Raw genomic sequence first — 15,658 nt, forward strand, 5'->3', positions numbered from 1 at the left:
TTAGGACTTAATGCCACTCGTCTCTGACCGACCACCGAGGTCAGTTTAGATCGTGTCAAAGCTCAAACAGGGAAGGAGAGTTGGTGTGCCCACTGAAGACGGTCACTATTTTAAACAATTGGCCAGATTGTAAACACAATTGATCTATATCTCCTATACATGAGTGGATGCTCCATGGCCCAGCAGTATTTCGGCCAACAGCTGGCTTGTGTCCCGCTGGTCAGACATCATCTGAGTTAACCGCTCAAATCAAGCTAGCTCCCCGGAATGTCGTTACCATCAGTATCACCGTTTACAGTAAAGATGCTAAGTCGTATCTCTTCTGAGTCAGGCTGTAGTTCTGAGAAAGGACCCCATGCAGTCTTTTATAGAAACTAGTCTGTGCCAATGGCAATGTGGCTAGGTTAATACAAAACAATAGCAAACTCAGGTAAACCACATACACACACACACACACACAACCTTTATTTATGTGACGATTATCTTATATAGATAAGAACACGTCCTTCATGTCTTACCATAACTTCATGGTGATTCATGAATGTTTCTTCCATCACGTTTACTCTCTTAACTATTGTATTGTCCTTGCGTTTATTAGTTTTTTTCACAGCAGCACGTATACAGCCCTTTTTATTTCAGTTTCATAGCTCGGGGTCAAAGACTACAGTCTTAGCAAGCCGGGCTGTGTAAAAGTGAGATTTGCATACAACGTTTTTACCCTAGAGCCAGGCAAATCTTACAAACATGATTTTGCTGTACACGTGAAACTGCAAATATTGTCGGAGAAAAAAACCGATTAGTTTTGTATCAGGTTGTACAGTACTACATCGACTTAATAGCCTGCAGGTAGATCAATCAATAACAGGCTGGAAATAAATAAAAATGCAATTGAGGTGCAAACAAAAAAAAGTATCTGCATCCCTGTGCAGTCAAGTTGAACATTGCATATTGACCCATGCAACCGATGCTGCGGTGATAGGGAATAGCTGACTCTTGCAATGCGGATCATGGACTATATGGACCTCCTTTCATCTCTGTGGAGGCATGTGGAGATGTGGTGGTCTCCACTCAGACCTGCTTCACTCGCTAGCACGACAGCAGCTGCTTAATAAACACGACGATGACAGATTTCTGAGAGACGTTTGCGCTCCTCGCGGCATCCAGAGACCGTGGAGGGCCAGTCAAGGACAAAACAGAGGAAACGGGCGGATGCCCTTGATTTAACTGCTGGTTGAAAGTAGCGTTTGGAAATGGTAGAAAATCCTTGAATTTCATTCAAATTCAGGAAAGTCAGACCTCTTGTTCTGTTTAGTCTGTGGAGTAATGTTGAATATTTGTAAAGCATCAGCAGAGGTGAAGCGTGCTGCCTGACTTGTCTTTACTAATCCCTGGTCGACGATAGGGCGGCTCCTGTCCCTCCTCATGGCCCTCTTTTCATTAGAAAGCCATTACCTCCACATTTGGGAACAATTTAACATCAGTGCCTCTGTTCCAAAAATGCATTGTGGCATTCTTTCCCTCAATTACATGTGCCTAGCAACCTCTTGCTCCCCCCCCCCCTCTCTCTCTCTCTCTCTCTCTCTCTCTCTCTCTCTCTCTCTCTCTCTCTTCCATTCCTCATTGCTCACACCATCCCCTTGTAGCCGGCAGAGGATTTTAATCCACTCTGTTAATCCACTCTAGAGAAGTGAGATGGTGCAGTGAAGGAAAGCACACTTAGGAGAGTAAGAGATGGAGAGAGAGAGACCCAAAGAGACAAAGACAATAAAAAACCCTTGGTCAAATGATAGATATGAGAGGTAGAGGGAGAGGGGGATGGGCTGAAGTCTGTCAGTGTGCCAGATATCTTACAAGGAGACAGCCCTATAGAAAAATGCCCTTAATAAGGAAGCCTGAGTGATAGCACTGACTGTGCATGAATACAGTATGGGGCCCCAGACTGGAACAGTCTAATAACCTTGCTCTACGGGGGGTGGTGAGGGATGCAGGGGGGCAGGGAAGATTATAGCAGGCTTCAAAGCTCGCCCTCCCTACCTACTGCCATTCAAAGCTAGCATAGCGCCGAGATAGCGCATTGCTAACCTTCAATTTGTGGACACAGTTAAAACTCGATGGTTTAATCCAAAGAGTAGCTTAGCAAGGCTTATTAAACTTGGCTCTTGCACCTGTCCTTATGGACTTGCAAAAGAAAACATAAAAAGGTGAAAAGGCTATAAATAGTCTTCAGAATGCCATCAGCCATGAATACAAAGCAATTGAAGTGTCCTGTCGTGGTCTAAACAGTTAATTAACTAGACTTACACCTGGCATCATTTATTCCAGTGTATGTACTGCAGGCTGAGGAGAACTTGTTCAGCAATTTACCCTTATCATCTCATCAGACACCACTGTACACCAGCTTAGCATAATAGAGCATTGCAACAGAAGCCCAATAGCCACTCGACACCCTTCCCTCACCCCTCCAGCCTCTCCTGCCATTTTAACCTAGCAAAATACTATCTCACCAGGTCAACCTTTTAATTAGCTAATGTAAGTGGATGGCTATAAACCTCCCTCCCTCCCTCCCTCCCTCCCTCCCTCCCTCCCTCCCTCCCTCCCTCCCTCCCTCCCTCCCTCCCTCCCTCCCTCCCTCCCTCCCTCCCTCCCTCCCTCCCTCCCTCCCTCCCTCCCTCCCTCCCTCCCTCCCTCGCTCCCTCCCCCTCCTTTGAGTGTGTCTTATGCGTCCTATTGTGTCCCCCAGGGGGGCCAACAAGGACATGTCCTGAGAGAGACCGCCGTACAATAGGGGCCTGGGCGTTTTTGTTTGGCTTCGGACAAATCCCTCTTTAGGTTCTTTTCTCTCGTCTCCTTCGTTTTCCGACAACGCTGTGTGCGCGTTGGACGGCGCTTTCCGGCGTGGGCAGTTAACCCTTTGTTGCCTTTTGTTTGTGGAGAAGAAGGGAGAGGGGGAAGAAAAAAACAGTAGGTTTAGCCACTGTATGGTTTCCTCAAACTCCTTCAAGAAAGCTACACAGGATCTGTCCAGTGACGATGTGAGAACGCTGTTGATATGTGGACAGAAGTTCAGAGCGTAAAGGTTCAAAGACTCCCTAGAGGGCTTCACTGTGATAGCACATTAGGTTGGTTCAGGGTGAATTTTTGCTGAATGGTCTATTGTGCATTCTGAAATCTAATGTTAAGACTGTCCGTGTTCCAGACCGGGGAGAATGTCTGGGTGGTTGATCCAACAGAATGATCCACAGCAATTATTAACATGCACAGGGCTTAAGATATTGGGTCCATACTCTATCTTGCTCTGTATTAACCATTTACAGAGCAATCCTACTCAGCATGTCTTGAGTGGCACTTCAATCACATGCCCCAGTGCACATCACTTACTGGTGTGCAGAAGAGAGGAACAGAGTCACCTCCTCACGTCATCTACAAGTGGTCGGGTCCGTGAGGGTTTAGGTTGGTTGAGGGGCAGTTCTATGGGCGTATGTGAAGCCCTCTGTGACATGCTTGCGTGTAAAAAGGGCTATACAAATTGATTTGATTTGATCCATCAACAGGGTGTGACCAAAGACGGTAAACACCGCACGGCTTGTAAGTGTTTCCGAACGTGAGGAGATTAGCCTGGTGCTAAGAGACCTCTGGCTGTGAGAAGCTGTTTAGGGCCCTGGCCAGGCTGCCCTCTAAGCCCCAGCCAGAGTCTAACATCTCAGGCTGCTGTTGTCCCTCAGTGCCCTCAGTACGGAGAGGCATTCTAAGGTCTGATGGATGGAACAATCCCCATGCTGGCCCCATGCTGGGAACAGCTGGATACAGCAGGAGCTGCCGTTTTCACACTTGAGTCACACGGTGGCCCCAGGAAAGAAAAAAACCGTGGGCCCACACTTAGTCAAATGAAATTATCTTGACACACTCCCACACACACACACACACACACTCAAATGTGGCTGGATGCGCACACACGGGCGATGCGTGCACAAACGCACGCTTTCACACAATGGTGCTGAGCAAGCGCGGAGGGCTCTCTGGGATAATGAGATTAAAGATAGTGTGTGTGCTACTGTACTGTCCCTTTGTCCTCAAGCTGACAATCTTTATTGTGTGGGAGAGGGGGGGGAGGGCGAGAGAATGAGCGTGGACAGAGAGGGGGAGAGTGGAGAGGGAGAGAGGGGAGAGAGAGGAGAATCTCTCCCCGTCCAGCAGCTGTCCTTATCTGGAGCAGATTTCCCAGCCGTGGCAGAAAGAGCCGCCCGCTCCGCCAGCACAATACGGAGCGCTGAGAGACTGGGAAACGCAGAGGGGAAAACAAGGACACTCGATCGATGATTATCACTGTTCATTGATGTCGAGGTATTTCCGATTTTTGAACTCGAGCCTTCTGGTGCACGTGCAGTGTGTGTGTGTGTGTGTGGCAGCGGGGTAATGGGTGAGTGGGGGCGGGCTCCGATCGCAGATAAACCTGAGCGGCATCGAACGCCGCTCAAACAGCTCAGTCACAGGTCAGCAGCGGTGCCCGTCGACGTGCTCGCCCTCGGGTCCTCGTGCATATCAGCCGACATCAGACATGCTAACACGCCGTTAGCATAATCAATGTACCTGCTTTGGTTCTGATTAGCCTCCTCTCCTTTTCTCCCCCGGCTTCAGAACAAAGAGAAGGAGCGCATGAAGGAGAGGGAGAAGGAGGCGCGCGACAGGGAGGCGCGCTACAGCAACGGCCACCTCTTCACCTCCCTCACCGTGTCGGCCACCACGCTCTGCTCAGCCTGCAACAAGAGCATCACCGCCAAGGAGGCACTCAGCTGCCCCAGTGAGTACCCTCGACAATGTCACACACACACTCACACACACTTACATACACTGACACACACACACGCACTTACATACACTGACACACACGCACTCACATTCACAGACACACACTCACAGACACTTACATACACTGACACACACACACGCACTCACATTCACAGAGACATACAGACACACACACACACACGCGGACACACACTCACGGACACTTACATACACTGACACACACGCACTCATACACATTCCCAGACACACACAGACTCTCACACACACAGACAGGGGCGTCGTAATGGGAGGGACGATTAGGACGATTCTAAGGGCCCTGGTCAGACAGGGGGCCCAGCAGAACCTCATACTTTCCTGTATGATTTTGATTTGGGGGCCCGGAGTACGAATTAGTCAGGGGGCCTAAACCCTAGAGGGGCCCCGGCACACAGACACACTCAGACACTCATACACGCACACATACACACAGAGACTCGCACATGCACACACACTGACAGACATGGACACATGACACACTGGCACACAAGGAGACACACACACACAGAGACACATACACACCCACACAGACCACGCATACTCACGCTCCATACACCTCATACTGGTGCACACACATCATGCTTGCATTAACACATCAAGCACACACACAGTGATCTTGCCTTCAGAAAACGCAATGTCCTTCAGTGCAGCATCAATATCCATTCACCTACAATAGAATTGCCCTATTGACAGGACAACAAATCAGTAGGCCGACAGAAATTTCGCCCCGGGGTCAGACATGCTGGGACGAGGAAGTTGACCTCGTTCAATAATCGTCGCGTTCAGTGTTGTGCGGTGGATATCAGGTGTATTACAGAAGTGTGTCCCGTTAAACGAGTGTGAGTTGGAGGACAACTCGTCCTCTGTCGGACAGTGTTGAAGAGGGCAGAGGGGGTAGAGGAGGCCAGAGGGGAGACCAACCGAAGGATGAGCCCGTGAGTGATGGAGAGCCCGAAAAAAAGAAAAGGAACAATCGAAACGGCAGAAAAACAGGAAAAGGAGCAGCGGGGGAGAACGAGCGAGGAATCGATACGGACTGAAGCGAAGGAGGGAGACTCGTACGAGCCAAAGTGAGCGATTAAAGCGGGCGAGAGAGCCAGACGGCGGGACGAGGGGAGCGAGAAAGTAGCGGGGGAGCAAACAGGAGGAGGGAGTCTTCTTGCTTCTCCCTCTCTCCTTCGCTTCCTCTCTCCCTTTGAGAGTCAATCAGCTGCTGACTTCCAGGAGGGTTCCCCACCCTCCCCCCACACACCCCTGCCCAGACAATGGTGTCAGTGTGTGGGGAGCGCAGATCAGACAGCCTCCCTCCCCTCTCCATCGGCCCGGAGGAACAGCTGGGGAGAGACAGCAAGAACGAGTGGAATAGAGACAGAGAAAGATGGAAAGGAAGAGAGAGGGATGGCTGGGGGGGCAGAGTGGGCAAATGCATAGGAAAGGGATGTTATAGAAAAGAAAGTGTGTTTGGAGGGGAGGGGGTACAGAAGTGTGTGTGTGTGTGGGGGGGGGAATGGGGGCACAGGTAGAGGACTTTACAGAAGATGGGGGATGAGAGGTTGAGGGTTGAGTTAACCCTCAGGGCTTATTAGCTATCAGGTCAGTGAGATCCTTCATTGCTTTCAGACACAAGTCAGTCAGGGGAGAGCAGAGAGAGAGAGAAATCCCAAGTAGGAAGAAGTGGTCTTCTTATTCATACAAACGGTTAAGAAGACAGTCAGTTAGCAAGAGACAGACCCAGGGTGCAAATACAGCTTACGTTGTTTCAAATTCTTGAATGAACCTTTGTCGCCCAATGAACCCAATGGCAACACCTGACTTTCAAGCTAGTATTTGGAAGTAAGTCGTTTTTAAGTAATTTACATTAGAATTAAAACATTTGAATTGATTTAAATTCTGCTGTGCGCACACCACTGCTAAATACAATCTTTTATCACATCATAATAGCATACTGTTTAAGAAAACGGTCTATAATAATTTAGGAATGGTAAAACTAAACTCAAAACGTAAAGGATTCCACCTAAAGCGAGGGATGACTTTTCCCCCAAGCTTGGTACACAGCACATTTCAACTTATAAACGTTTTCTTTATTTGTCTATCAGTACGTGTTCATTTTAAGATACAAGCCAACTTTGAGTAACATGAGTTTACAGAGACAGCTATCTGGTCTAAGCTTTGAAGCCCTTTTCAGGTTGTGATTGAATATCTATTCATGACAGTCAAGAGTGTGCTATTGACCAATCCAGTGCTCCTGCTACGATCTTGTTACCTTGACCCCTATTGTGCTTCAGAGCAGGTTCAAAGAAAAGATGGAGAGAGACAGAGAGAGAGAGAGAGAGAGAGAGAGAGAGAGAGAGAGAGAGAGAGAGAGAGAGAGAGAGAGAGAGAGAGAGAGAGAGAGAGAGAGAGAGAGAGAGAGAGAGAGAGAGAGAGAGAGAGAGAGAGAGAGAGAGAGAGAGAGAGAGAGAGAGAGAGAGAGAGAGAGAGAGAGAGAGAGAGAGAGAGAGAGAGAGAGAGAGAGAGAGAGAGAGAGAGAGAGAGAGAGAGAGAGAAATAGACAAACACAAGGGGGGGCAGAGAGAGGGAGTCAGGGGGAGAGATGGGGGAGGGGGGGGGGATCTCCTGGCATGGGGTGTAATTATGTCTGTTGCCAAAGGGGAGGTGTGTGTTGTGTATGTGTGTACGTGCTGTGTGTGTGTGTGTGTGTGTGTGTGAGAGAGAGAGAGAGAGCACACACTTGTGCACATGGGTATGTACCACCTCTTTTGTATGTGTGAATGGATCTGTGAATATTTTCCATTTCTGCGTGAGTGTACTGTATGTATGCACCTGCATATCTGAATGTGTGTCTGTGTGAGTGTGGGTGGGTGTGTGGGTGTTGTATCCGGCTCTTCAGACCGAGCCAGACAGTGGGTACAGAGTTTTCAATGATAATCGGAGCTTCAACAGCTGTAGCTCGAGAGCGCGGGTCAAAGGCTATTGATTTGGGTTGGGGGCATCATTATATGTGGAGAGTCGTTGTCGGTTGGAATGTGTGTGTTTTGCGCGGGTGTCTATGTGCACAGGGGTGGTGGTGGGCTTCAGGGGGGCGTGAATACATTACCATCTCCAATGACACTGGAGGTGAACGAGGGGGCGACAGCGAGGGATGGAGAGAATGAGGAAAAGGAAGAGAGCGGGAGTGGAGGAGAGAGATGTGATCCAAGCCATCCAAGTTAGCACCGTCCTAATGCCACTCTCTCTGTCTGTTGGGTTTCTTTTGGCCGCCTGCTGGACCTGATGATGTCTTGAGTCGAGGGTCAATTGGATTTAGACTTGATTCGATTTGAGTCCGGATTAGTTGAGGCGGCATGTGTTTGGCATGTCCCCCATCCAATTTAGGCTCGTTAGGTAGGTCACCAAATATGGTTCCACCACATTCAATAGATCACGGAGCTGTTTTGTTAGAGTGAGTAGTGAAATAGATTTAGAATCCAATCAAAGTATGAATGTCTTTTATTTGCATTCAACAAGACAGACCTGGGTAATTAGAATGCTGTCACATGCTTGTCCGTCAACAGAGTTGATCCAGCAAGGTCTGTGATGAAGCCTGTGTGTGCTGGAAGAGGGGCTTTTCTCTTTGTTTGGTGGATCTAGGAAATACCCCCCCCCACCACCCACCCAGCTGCTCGTTCCACACACACGCGCGCGCACACACACACACACTTGCGCGCCCCTCCCCCTGCCTGTAATCTGGAAGTGGTGCATCTGGGAGTGTGTGGGAGATTAGCACACAGTCTGTCACACCGAGGGCCCACACGCACGCACACACGTGCGCACGCACACACGAGTCGTTGAACAGAGGCACACATCGATCTGGGCACGCGTCCACGCAAACTGTACACGCCATGAGACACGAAAGACAATATCCACGCAAACTGAAATACTATCTCTCTCTCTCCCTCTCTCTCTCTCCCTCTCTCTCTCTCCCTCTCCTTCTCTCTGCCTCTTTTTTTCTCTGTCTCTGCCTTCCTCTCTCTGTCTTTTTCCCTCCCTCTCCCGCTCTCTCCCTCCCTCTCCCTTTCTCTCTTTCTTTCCCTCTCTCTCTCTTTCTCTCAACCCCTCCGCAGAGGTAAGTGGTCCCCAGTTGTACTAAAAGATAGATGAGCTGTGGTTATCCGGGTTAACCCTTCCATGTTAACACACTGGGCTGATATTGAGCCGCGTCTCCCCCCTCCCACACTCAGAGACGCCCTGATGGGGGGTCGTGACCTTGTCCTACATACAGACCCTAGTCCTACATGGCCCCTGTGAATTGGGGCAGGGCAACCGTGTGTTCAGGTTTGGGTGCAGGGAAGTGTGATCGTGTGTGTGTGTGTGCGTGCGCAAATCTGAAAGTGTGTACGTGTATATATACAGTGTGTGTGTGTGTGTGTGTGTGTGTGTGTGTGTGTGTGTGTGGAGGGGGGATGTTGACTGTTGACAGATATTCTTTTCAAACGCAGATGAGGAACCTCAGATATTTGTCTGAAAGTATTTTTCTGGTTGTCATAGTGACGGACAAACACGTGTTTTCAGTTGTGGTAAAAAATATTTTACGCAATGTTTTATTTTGGAAGGTACCTTAGCCATGAACCTATGTTCAATGAGGGTTTGATCATCTATGTGTTATCGGGTCCTTTAAAATAAACCGTGGCCATTGTATGAAACACCTTACTGAAAGTAAACATTTGTAGCTACATATCCGGTCTCAAATCCCATCACTGCAGTGCTAACAGTTGACAGGTTTAAGTTCAAGAGAATTTCAAAAAATCTGAGCATAATATATGAATATTTTTTATACTGTTTATTCACCTATATTGTTCTCTGTATTTTCACATGCAGGGTGCAGGAATAGGGAACATGGATGGCCAGCCCAGACGTTATAGATTGACTGGGACTAGATCATGGCAGACTGTAGGTGTCAACAGGGTGTGTGTGTGTGTGTGTGTGTTTGTGTGTGTGTCAGCCAAGGAGTGTGCATCCACATTACTTACCGCTGTGTCAGGAGATGGAAGATTACTGCCCCGGCAGACACAGATTAGGGCTCAGATTTAGCAGACTAGGCCATTGTTGCTCGTCTTAAAACCTAATCTGAGGGCCCTAGATTACACTCCCAACACAGATTATCTCCATCTTTATCATAGATATATGAGCACATGGACAGCCTGCGCCTCATTTTGGAGCAGTATAGATTTGGTCATAGAGAACAGGGTTTCACAACCTTTTCCTGTCTGTGAAGAAGGCAGCCATTGTTTATGTGCTAACACAGCCCTGTTGATACAGTGAGTAATGCCCTGGTCTAGTTGTTTTACTATTGGGCCCAATATCTACAAGTGAGTGTGCGTGCTTACGCGTGTGTGCAATGCTGAAAGTGAGACCGTTTTAATTGATTGTCCATTCGATATTTATAGACTGCAAATAAAGAGTATATAGGTGAGGGCGGGGGGGTCTTTGTGCAAACAATGTCTGATACCAGCTCTGATCCTTCACAGTGAGAGTTTTTGGTCTGTCTGTATTTACAGTGTGTGTGCGTGCGTGCGTGTATTTCCACAATGTCCATTTATACGTCTGTTAACATGCATATAAAGAATTGTGTCCTTGTGTAGAAGGTAGACGTGAATGGGCAGCCTTGTTTGTGTTGTTGAGGCTAGTCAAGGCTCTTCCAGAATTCGTGGCTTTTATGAAGAACACACCCTGAAAGGGGTGTATTTTTAACTTGGTGCTCCTTCAGATGTGTGGAAACTTCTGGTCAAAAATAGGAACACCACCAAGGAAATGTGCCCCACCAAAGTGTACTTCATGTTTGGCTGCATTCAGTGAGCTAGCGGACAAAATATGTTTGCTTGGCGAGGACGGTAGAAAGACTGGAAAGAAGTGAGGAATACAGTGTGTAGACTTCATAATGTGACTGTTGTTGGGATGCGTGTGTGTGTGTGTGTGTGTGTTTCTGGCCTGCTGGTCTGATTAGAACAAAAAGCAGTCTGTCTTGTGGACCTCAACACCTCAAGACACTTAAGCATGTAACAACTCTCACAAGACTCCCACATGCACACACACGCACACACACACACACACACGTCCCCCTCCATCACACAGGGGTCTCATATGAGCTGATACAGCAGCACACACATGAATCCAGCAAACGCCACCTCAGCAAACCAAGGACCAATGGTCATTCGTCACACAGTTTGCGAGCGGCATGCTGCAGCCCTGACTTCAGTGTGAGATGCCTGCCAGTGCAGAGTGACAGTTATGGATGACTTTAAACAGCACAGCCCTCTGTCTCTCTCTGTCTCTCTTTCTCCGTGTGTCTCTCTCTCTGTCTCCGTCTTTCACTCTCACTCTCTCACACACAACACACACCACCGCCTTAGACTTCCATTCAACCTCCAACCCCTATAAAGAAAATGGACTTCCTGTCTCGAAAACACTCGTCAGGAAGGGTTCTCTCTAACAATGTAGAGAGGCAGGGTGAGGCGCTGGCTTGAGGAAGCAGGACAGTTGGAAGCTCTGAAGGCCGGATGTGATGACGTGGCATATTCCACTGTTAAGGTGACGTCTGATGCTCTTGTCAACATGACCTATTGGTGGCGCCTGTCACTTTACTCACTGACTCGTGCATTTCCCACCCCTGGATGTGCAATAGCGACTGTCCCGTGATCTCATCTGCCGTTTTCGTCATCCTATCAGCAACAGCGTTTATTTCCTGCGCTTCTGATAACTGTTGTCCGTGTGTTTCTTTTAGCCAGCTATATATGTCTTAGCGTGTGTGTGTGTGTGTGTCAGCATGTTTCCACGCTTGCACCGTGCGTGTGGATGTGCGGCCAATCTGTGCGTTTCTTTGTTGCAGCCTGCAATGTGACCATCCACAACCGGTGTCGAGACACACTCGCCAACTGTGCCAAGATGAAACAGCGGGTGAGTGGACATGAAGGGGGGGGGGGGGGGAGGGAGATTAAGAGGGGGGACGGAGAGGGGGGAGAGAGGGAGATGGAGAGGGGGGAGAGAGGGAGATGGAGAGGGGGGAGGGAAGGAGATGAAGAGGGGGGAGGGAGGGAGATGGAGAGGGTGGGAGGGGGGAAAGAGAATTCTGCACAGGTCTGATGGTCTGGTAGGTGTGTGAACATAAGGATAAGGATTCTTTACCACACTTGGTCAAGAAATGTACCCTACACGTGCGTACACCCAAAATTCCCGCAAACTGCACTAGATTAGATTTCACTGATTCAAGCACATCCGCTTGCATACGTAACTTGGAAGAATTGCTGACAGTGAGGAATCTAGGAATCAGCGAGGATTTCTAGGAATCTACCTGTCTGTGCATGGCCTGGTGAAAGTGGAGTGGGTCTAACCCTGCTTTTCTCTGTTCCCCTGGCTGTGCAGCAACAGAAGCTAGTTCTGGTGAGGAACAGCACGGCGCTACAGAACGTGGCTCTGAGGACCAAAAGTTAGTTGTTTTTTTTCTTCCCCCCCTTAACCACTTCCATGCAATTTCCTGTCCCTCCTCCCTTCTCCCCCCCCCCCTCTCTCCTCTCTTCTCTCCCTCTCTCCTCCCTTCTCCCCCTCTCTCCTCCCTTCTCTCCCTCTCTGCTCCCTTCTCCCCCCCTCTCTCCTCCCTTCTCTCCCTCTCTCCTCCCTTCCCCCCCCCCTCTCTCTCCTCCCTTCTCTCCCCCCTCTCTGTCTCTCCTTCTGCTTCCACCATGACTTCAGCACAGGAGCGTTGTGGTGCTGCCACCTGTTGGTTGGTTTAACACACAACATCTATGCATTCCGCCAGCTATTTAGATCCAGTTCTGCATATTCCATTCAACAAGTAAAACATTGCATGCATTGTACTTGGTGCTCGGACAAACGCATCCTTTGTGCGTTCAACATCGCATTTCCCTCCTTTCTGTTTGACAGACCTCTTGTGAATTGAACGAGCCTCTTCGCTGATCTCTGTCTTGTCTCCCCTCTCTCCCCTGTTCTCTCCAGCTCCTATGATGAAGGAGAGACCCAGCTCAGCCATCTATCCGTCCGACAGTATTCGTCAGTCCCTGCTGGGCGCGCGCCGCGTTCGCTCTGGCCTCTCCCTCTCCAAGAGCGTCTCCACCACTAACATTGCAGGGTGAGTCCGCCGCCGCAAGTTCATTGGTGGTTCACAGTTCAGCTGGACCAATGGGAGACAGATGTTGAGATGGTGGTAGATTCATGAAGGGGTGTTAAACAAGACAATGGGCAACATATACATATGGTGTGATGGTGTGTGAATATAAAGTGAGTCATATCACGTGTAACTGATCACGTCTGACTGACGTCTAAAAACAAGAGCCTTTTCTTTGTGTGTGTGTGTGTGTGCGTGCGTGTGCATGCGTGTTGTATTGTCTGCGTGTGTGTGTGTGTGTGTGTTGTATGCGTGTTGTATTGTCTGCGTGTGTGTGTGTGTGTGTGCATGCGTGTTGTATTGTCTGCGTGTGTGTGTGTGTGTGTGTGTTGTATGCGTGTTGTATTGTCTGTGTGTGTGTGTGTGTGCATGCGTGTTGTATGCGTGTTGTATTGTCTGCGTGTGTGTGTGTGTGTGTGTGTGCATGCGTGTTGTATACGTGTTGTATTGTCTGCGTGTGTGTGTGTGTGTGTGTGTGTGTGTGTGTGTGTACAGGAACCTGAACGATGACTCTCCACTGGGGCTGCGCAGGATCCTGTCCCAGTCTACAGACTCCCTCAACTTCAGGAACAGAGCCATGTCCATGGAGTCCCTCAACGACGAGGGTGAGACAGCAGGGGAGACCGATTGGGAAGAGGGGGGGGGGGGTCGATGAGAAAGAAAGACATTAAACTGAAGCAGGATGGATCCGACGGAGCAAACAACTATGAGATTTAAAAGGGGAAAATGGTCATGAATAAATATGCACCTTTTTTTGCCTCTCTCCGTCCCTCCCTCTCTCTGTCCCTTCCTCCCTCTGTCTCTGCCTCCATCCCTCTCTGTCCATCCCTATCTTTCTCTCTCCACCTCCATCTCCCTCTCAGGGGAGGTGTACTACGCGGCTCTGCTGGAGGAGTTGGAGCGCGAGGGGAAAGACTTTGAGGCGGACTCCTGGAGTCGGGCCGTGGACTCGTCCTACCTGCAGACGCACCGCAAGGACGTCATCAAGAGGCAGGACGTCATCTACGGTGAGAGGAGACGCGCGCGCACACACACACACACACAGTGTCTCTCTCTCTCACACATTCTCTCACCGTCAGACCCAGTGCTGTCATCCACAGAAAAGGAAAGGAAAGCAAAGTACTTCCAGCTATGTAGACTCATTTGAACCCCCCCCCTTTTTCCCTCCTTCCCTTCATCCTTCCTTCCCTTCATCTTCCCTGCCTTCCTTCTTTTCTTCCTTCCCTCTCACCCACCCTCCTTCTTCCCTTCCCTCCCTCCAGAGCTCATCCAGACCGAGTTCCACCACGTGCGCACCCTGCGCATCATGGAGGGCGTCTTCCGCCAGGGCATGCTGGAGGAGGTGCTCCTGGAGCCGGGCGTGGTGCACGCCGTGTTCCCCTGCCTGGACCAGCTCCTGGCCCTGCACACGCGCTTCCTGGCCCAGCTGCTGGCCCGCCGCACGCACAGCCTGGCGCCCGGCAGCACCACCAACTCCACCATCCACCAGCTAGGGGATGTGCTCACCGAACAGGTTAGCACAAGCGCATCCTCACACACACACACACACACACACGGAGATGGGTAGAAGTACCACACACGCATGGAGAGAGAAACATCCACACGCACATCCTCACGGCCCCTGTTGTGTGTTGGGCAGTTCTCGGGCCAGTGTGCGGACGAGATGAGGAAGGCCTACGCTGAGTTCTGCAGCCGCCACCCCAAAGCTGTCAAACTGTACAAGGAGCTGCTGGCCAGAGACAAGAGGTTCCAGCACTTCATACGGGTAAGAGAGGGAGGGAGGGAGGGAGGGAGGGAGGGAGGGAGGGAGGGAGGGAGGGAGGGAGGGAGGGAGGGAGGGAGGGAGGGAGGGAGGGAGGGAGGGAGGGAGGGAGGGAGGGAGGGAGGGAGGGAGGGAGGGAGGGAGGGAGGGAGGTGGATGAGGGGGCATGGAGATATTATATAATGAAAAATGGGGGCCCAGTTGGGAGGGAGGGAGGGAGGTGTGTGTTATCTGTGTGCGTGTTTTGCGTGTGTCTATTTTCGGCGTGTGTGTGTGTGTGTGCCAGCGGTGTCAGGAGGTTCCAGTGGATTCTCACATGCCTTTGCTGGGAGGAGTACCGTTAGCAGACAGATACAAATGAATGGGCGGGTTCACTTGAGTCCGGATACAAATACCCTCTTTGTGGATGGTCTCGTCTTTTAGAACCACGTATTCTCATACCACCAGTCACAAGACTGTCTTTGCCTCAAAAGCCATTAGTAATATCTTTGTGGCAGTAATGGCAGAGATGTTTGAATACTGTGAGGAAATGTAGCCCTAATATAAACATTTCTAAGAAACATATTTCTTTTCACGTATTCATACTGGTTTTCTCAAGTAGACTAGACATCTGTTATGTTGGATTCAGCTCACCAAGATTTCTAGGATTAGTCATATTTATATATTCACATGTTTGTACATGATGTTGTTATTAAGTCATGCTCTTATTGGACTGCTCAATAACATGCCCTCCATCCCATAATCAGAGGGCGAGCCGTGGTCCCCTGCTGCGTCGCCATGGCGTCCAGGAGTGCATCCTGCTGGTGACCCAGCGCATCACCAAATACCCGGTGCTCATCCAGCGCATCCTGGACAACACGAAGGGTAAGATCTGACCTCAGACCAGGCCCTAGAAC

General features: G+C 49.8%; 1 protein-coding gene across 1 annotated transcript in view; it reads left to right on the forward strand.

Moving 5' to 3' along the window:
• The window catches only part of LOC146300794 (rho guanine nucleotide exchange factor 2-like), a 39,591-nt gene that overhangs the window by 18,081 nt on the left and 5,852 nt on the right, over window positions 1-15,658 (forward strand). Inside the window, exons 6-14 of the mRNA XM_084669003.1 lie at window positions 4,636-4,798; window positions 11,708-11,775; window positions 12,241-12,304; window positions 12,832-12,964; window positions 13,496-13,605; window positions 13,864-14,007; window positions 14,263-14,513; window positions 14,640-14,765; window positions 15,509-15,626. Of these exons, the coding sequence (XP_084525129.1) occupies window positions 4,636-4,798; window positions 11,708-11,775; window positions 12,241-12,304; window positions 12,832-12,964; window positions 13,496-13,605; window positions 13,864-14,007; window positions 14,263-14,513; window positions 14,640-14,765; window positions 15,509-15,626 (1,177 nt within the window). The remainder of the gene's footprint in view (window positions 1-4,635; window positions 4,799-11,707; window positions 11,776-12,240; window positions 12,305-12,831; window positions 12,965-13,495; window positions 13,606-13,863; window positions 14,008-14,262; window positions 14,514-14,639; window positions 14,766-15,508; window positions 15,627-15,658) is intronic.

This window comes from Hypomesus nipponensis, chromosome 2 (genome assembly GCF_054491055.1).
Source record: "Hypomesus nipponensis isolate SF chromosome 2, ASM5449105v1, whole genome shotgun sequence".
In the NCBI taxonomy this organism is placed as follows: domain Eukaryota; kingdom Metazoa; phylum Chordata; class Actinopteri; order Osmeriformes; family Osmeridae; genus Hypomesus; species Hypomesus nipponensis.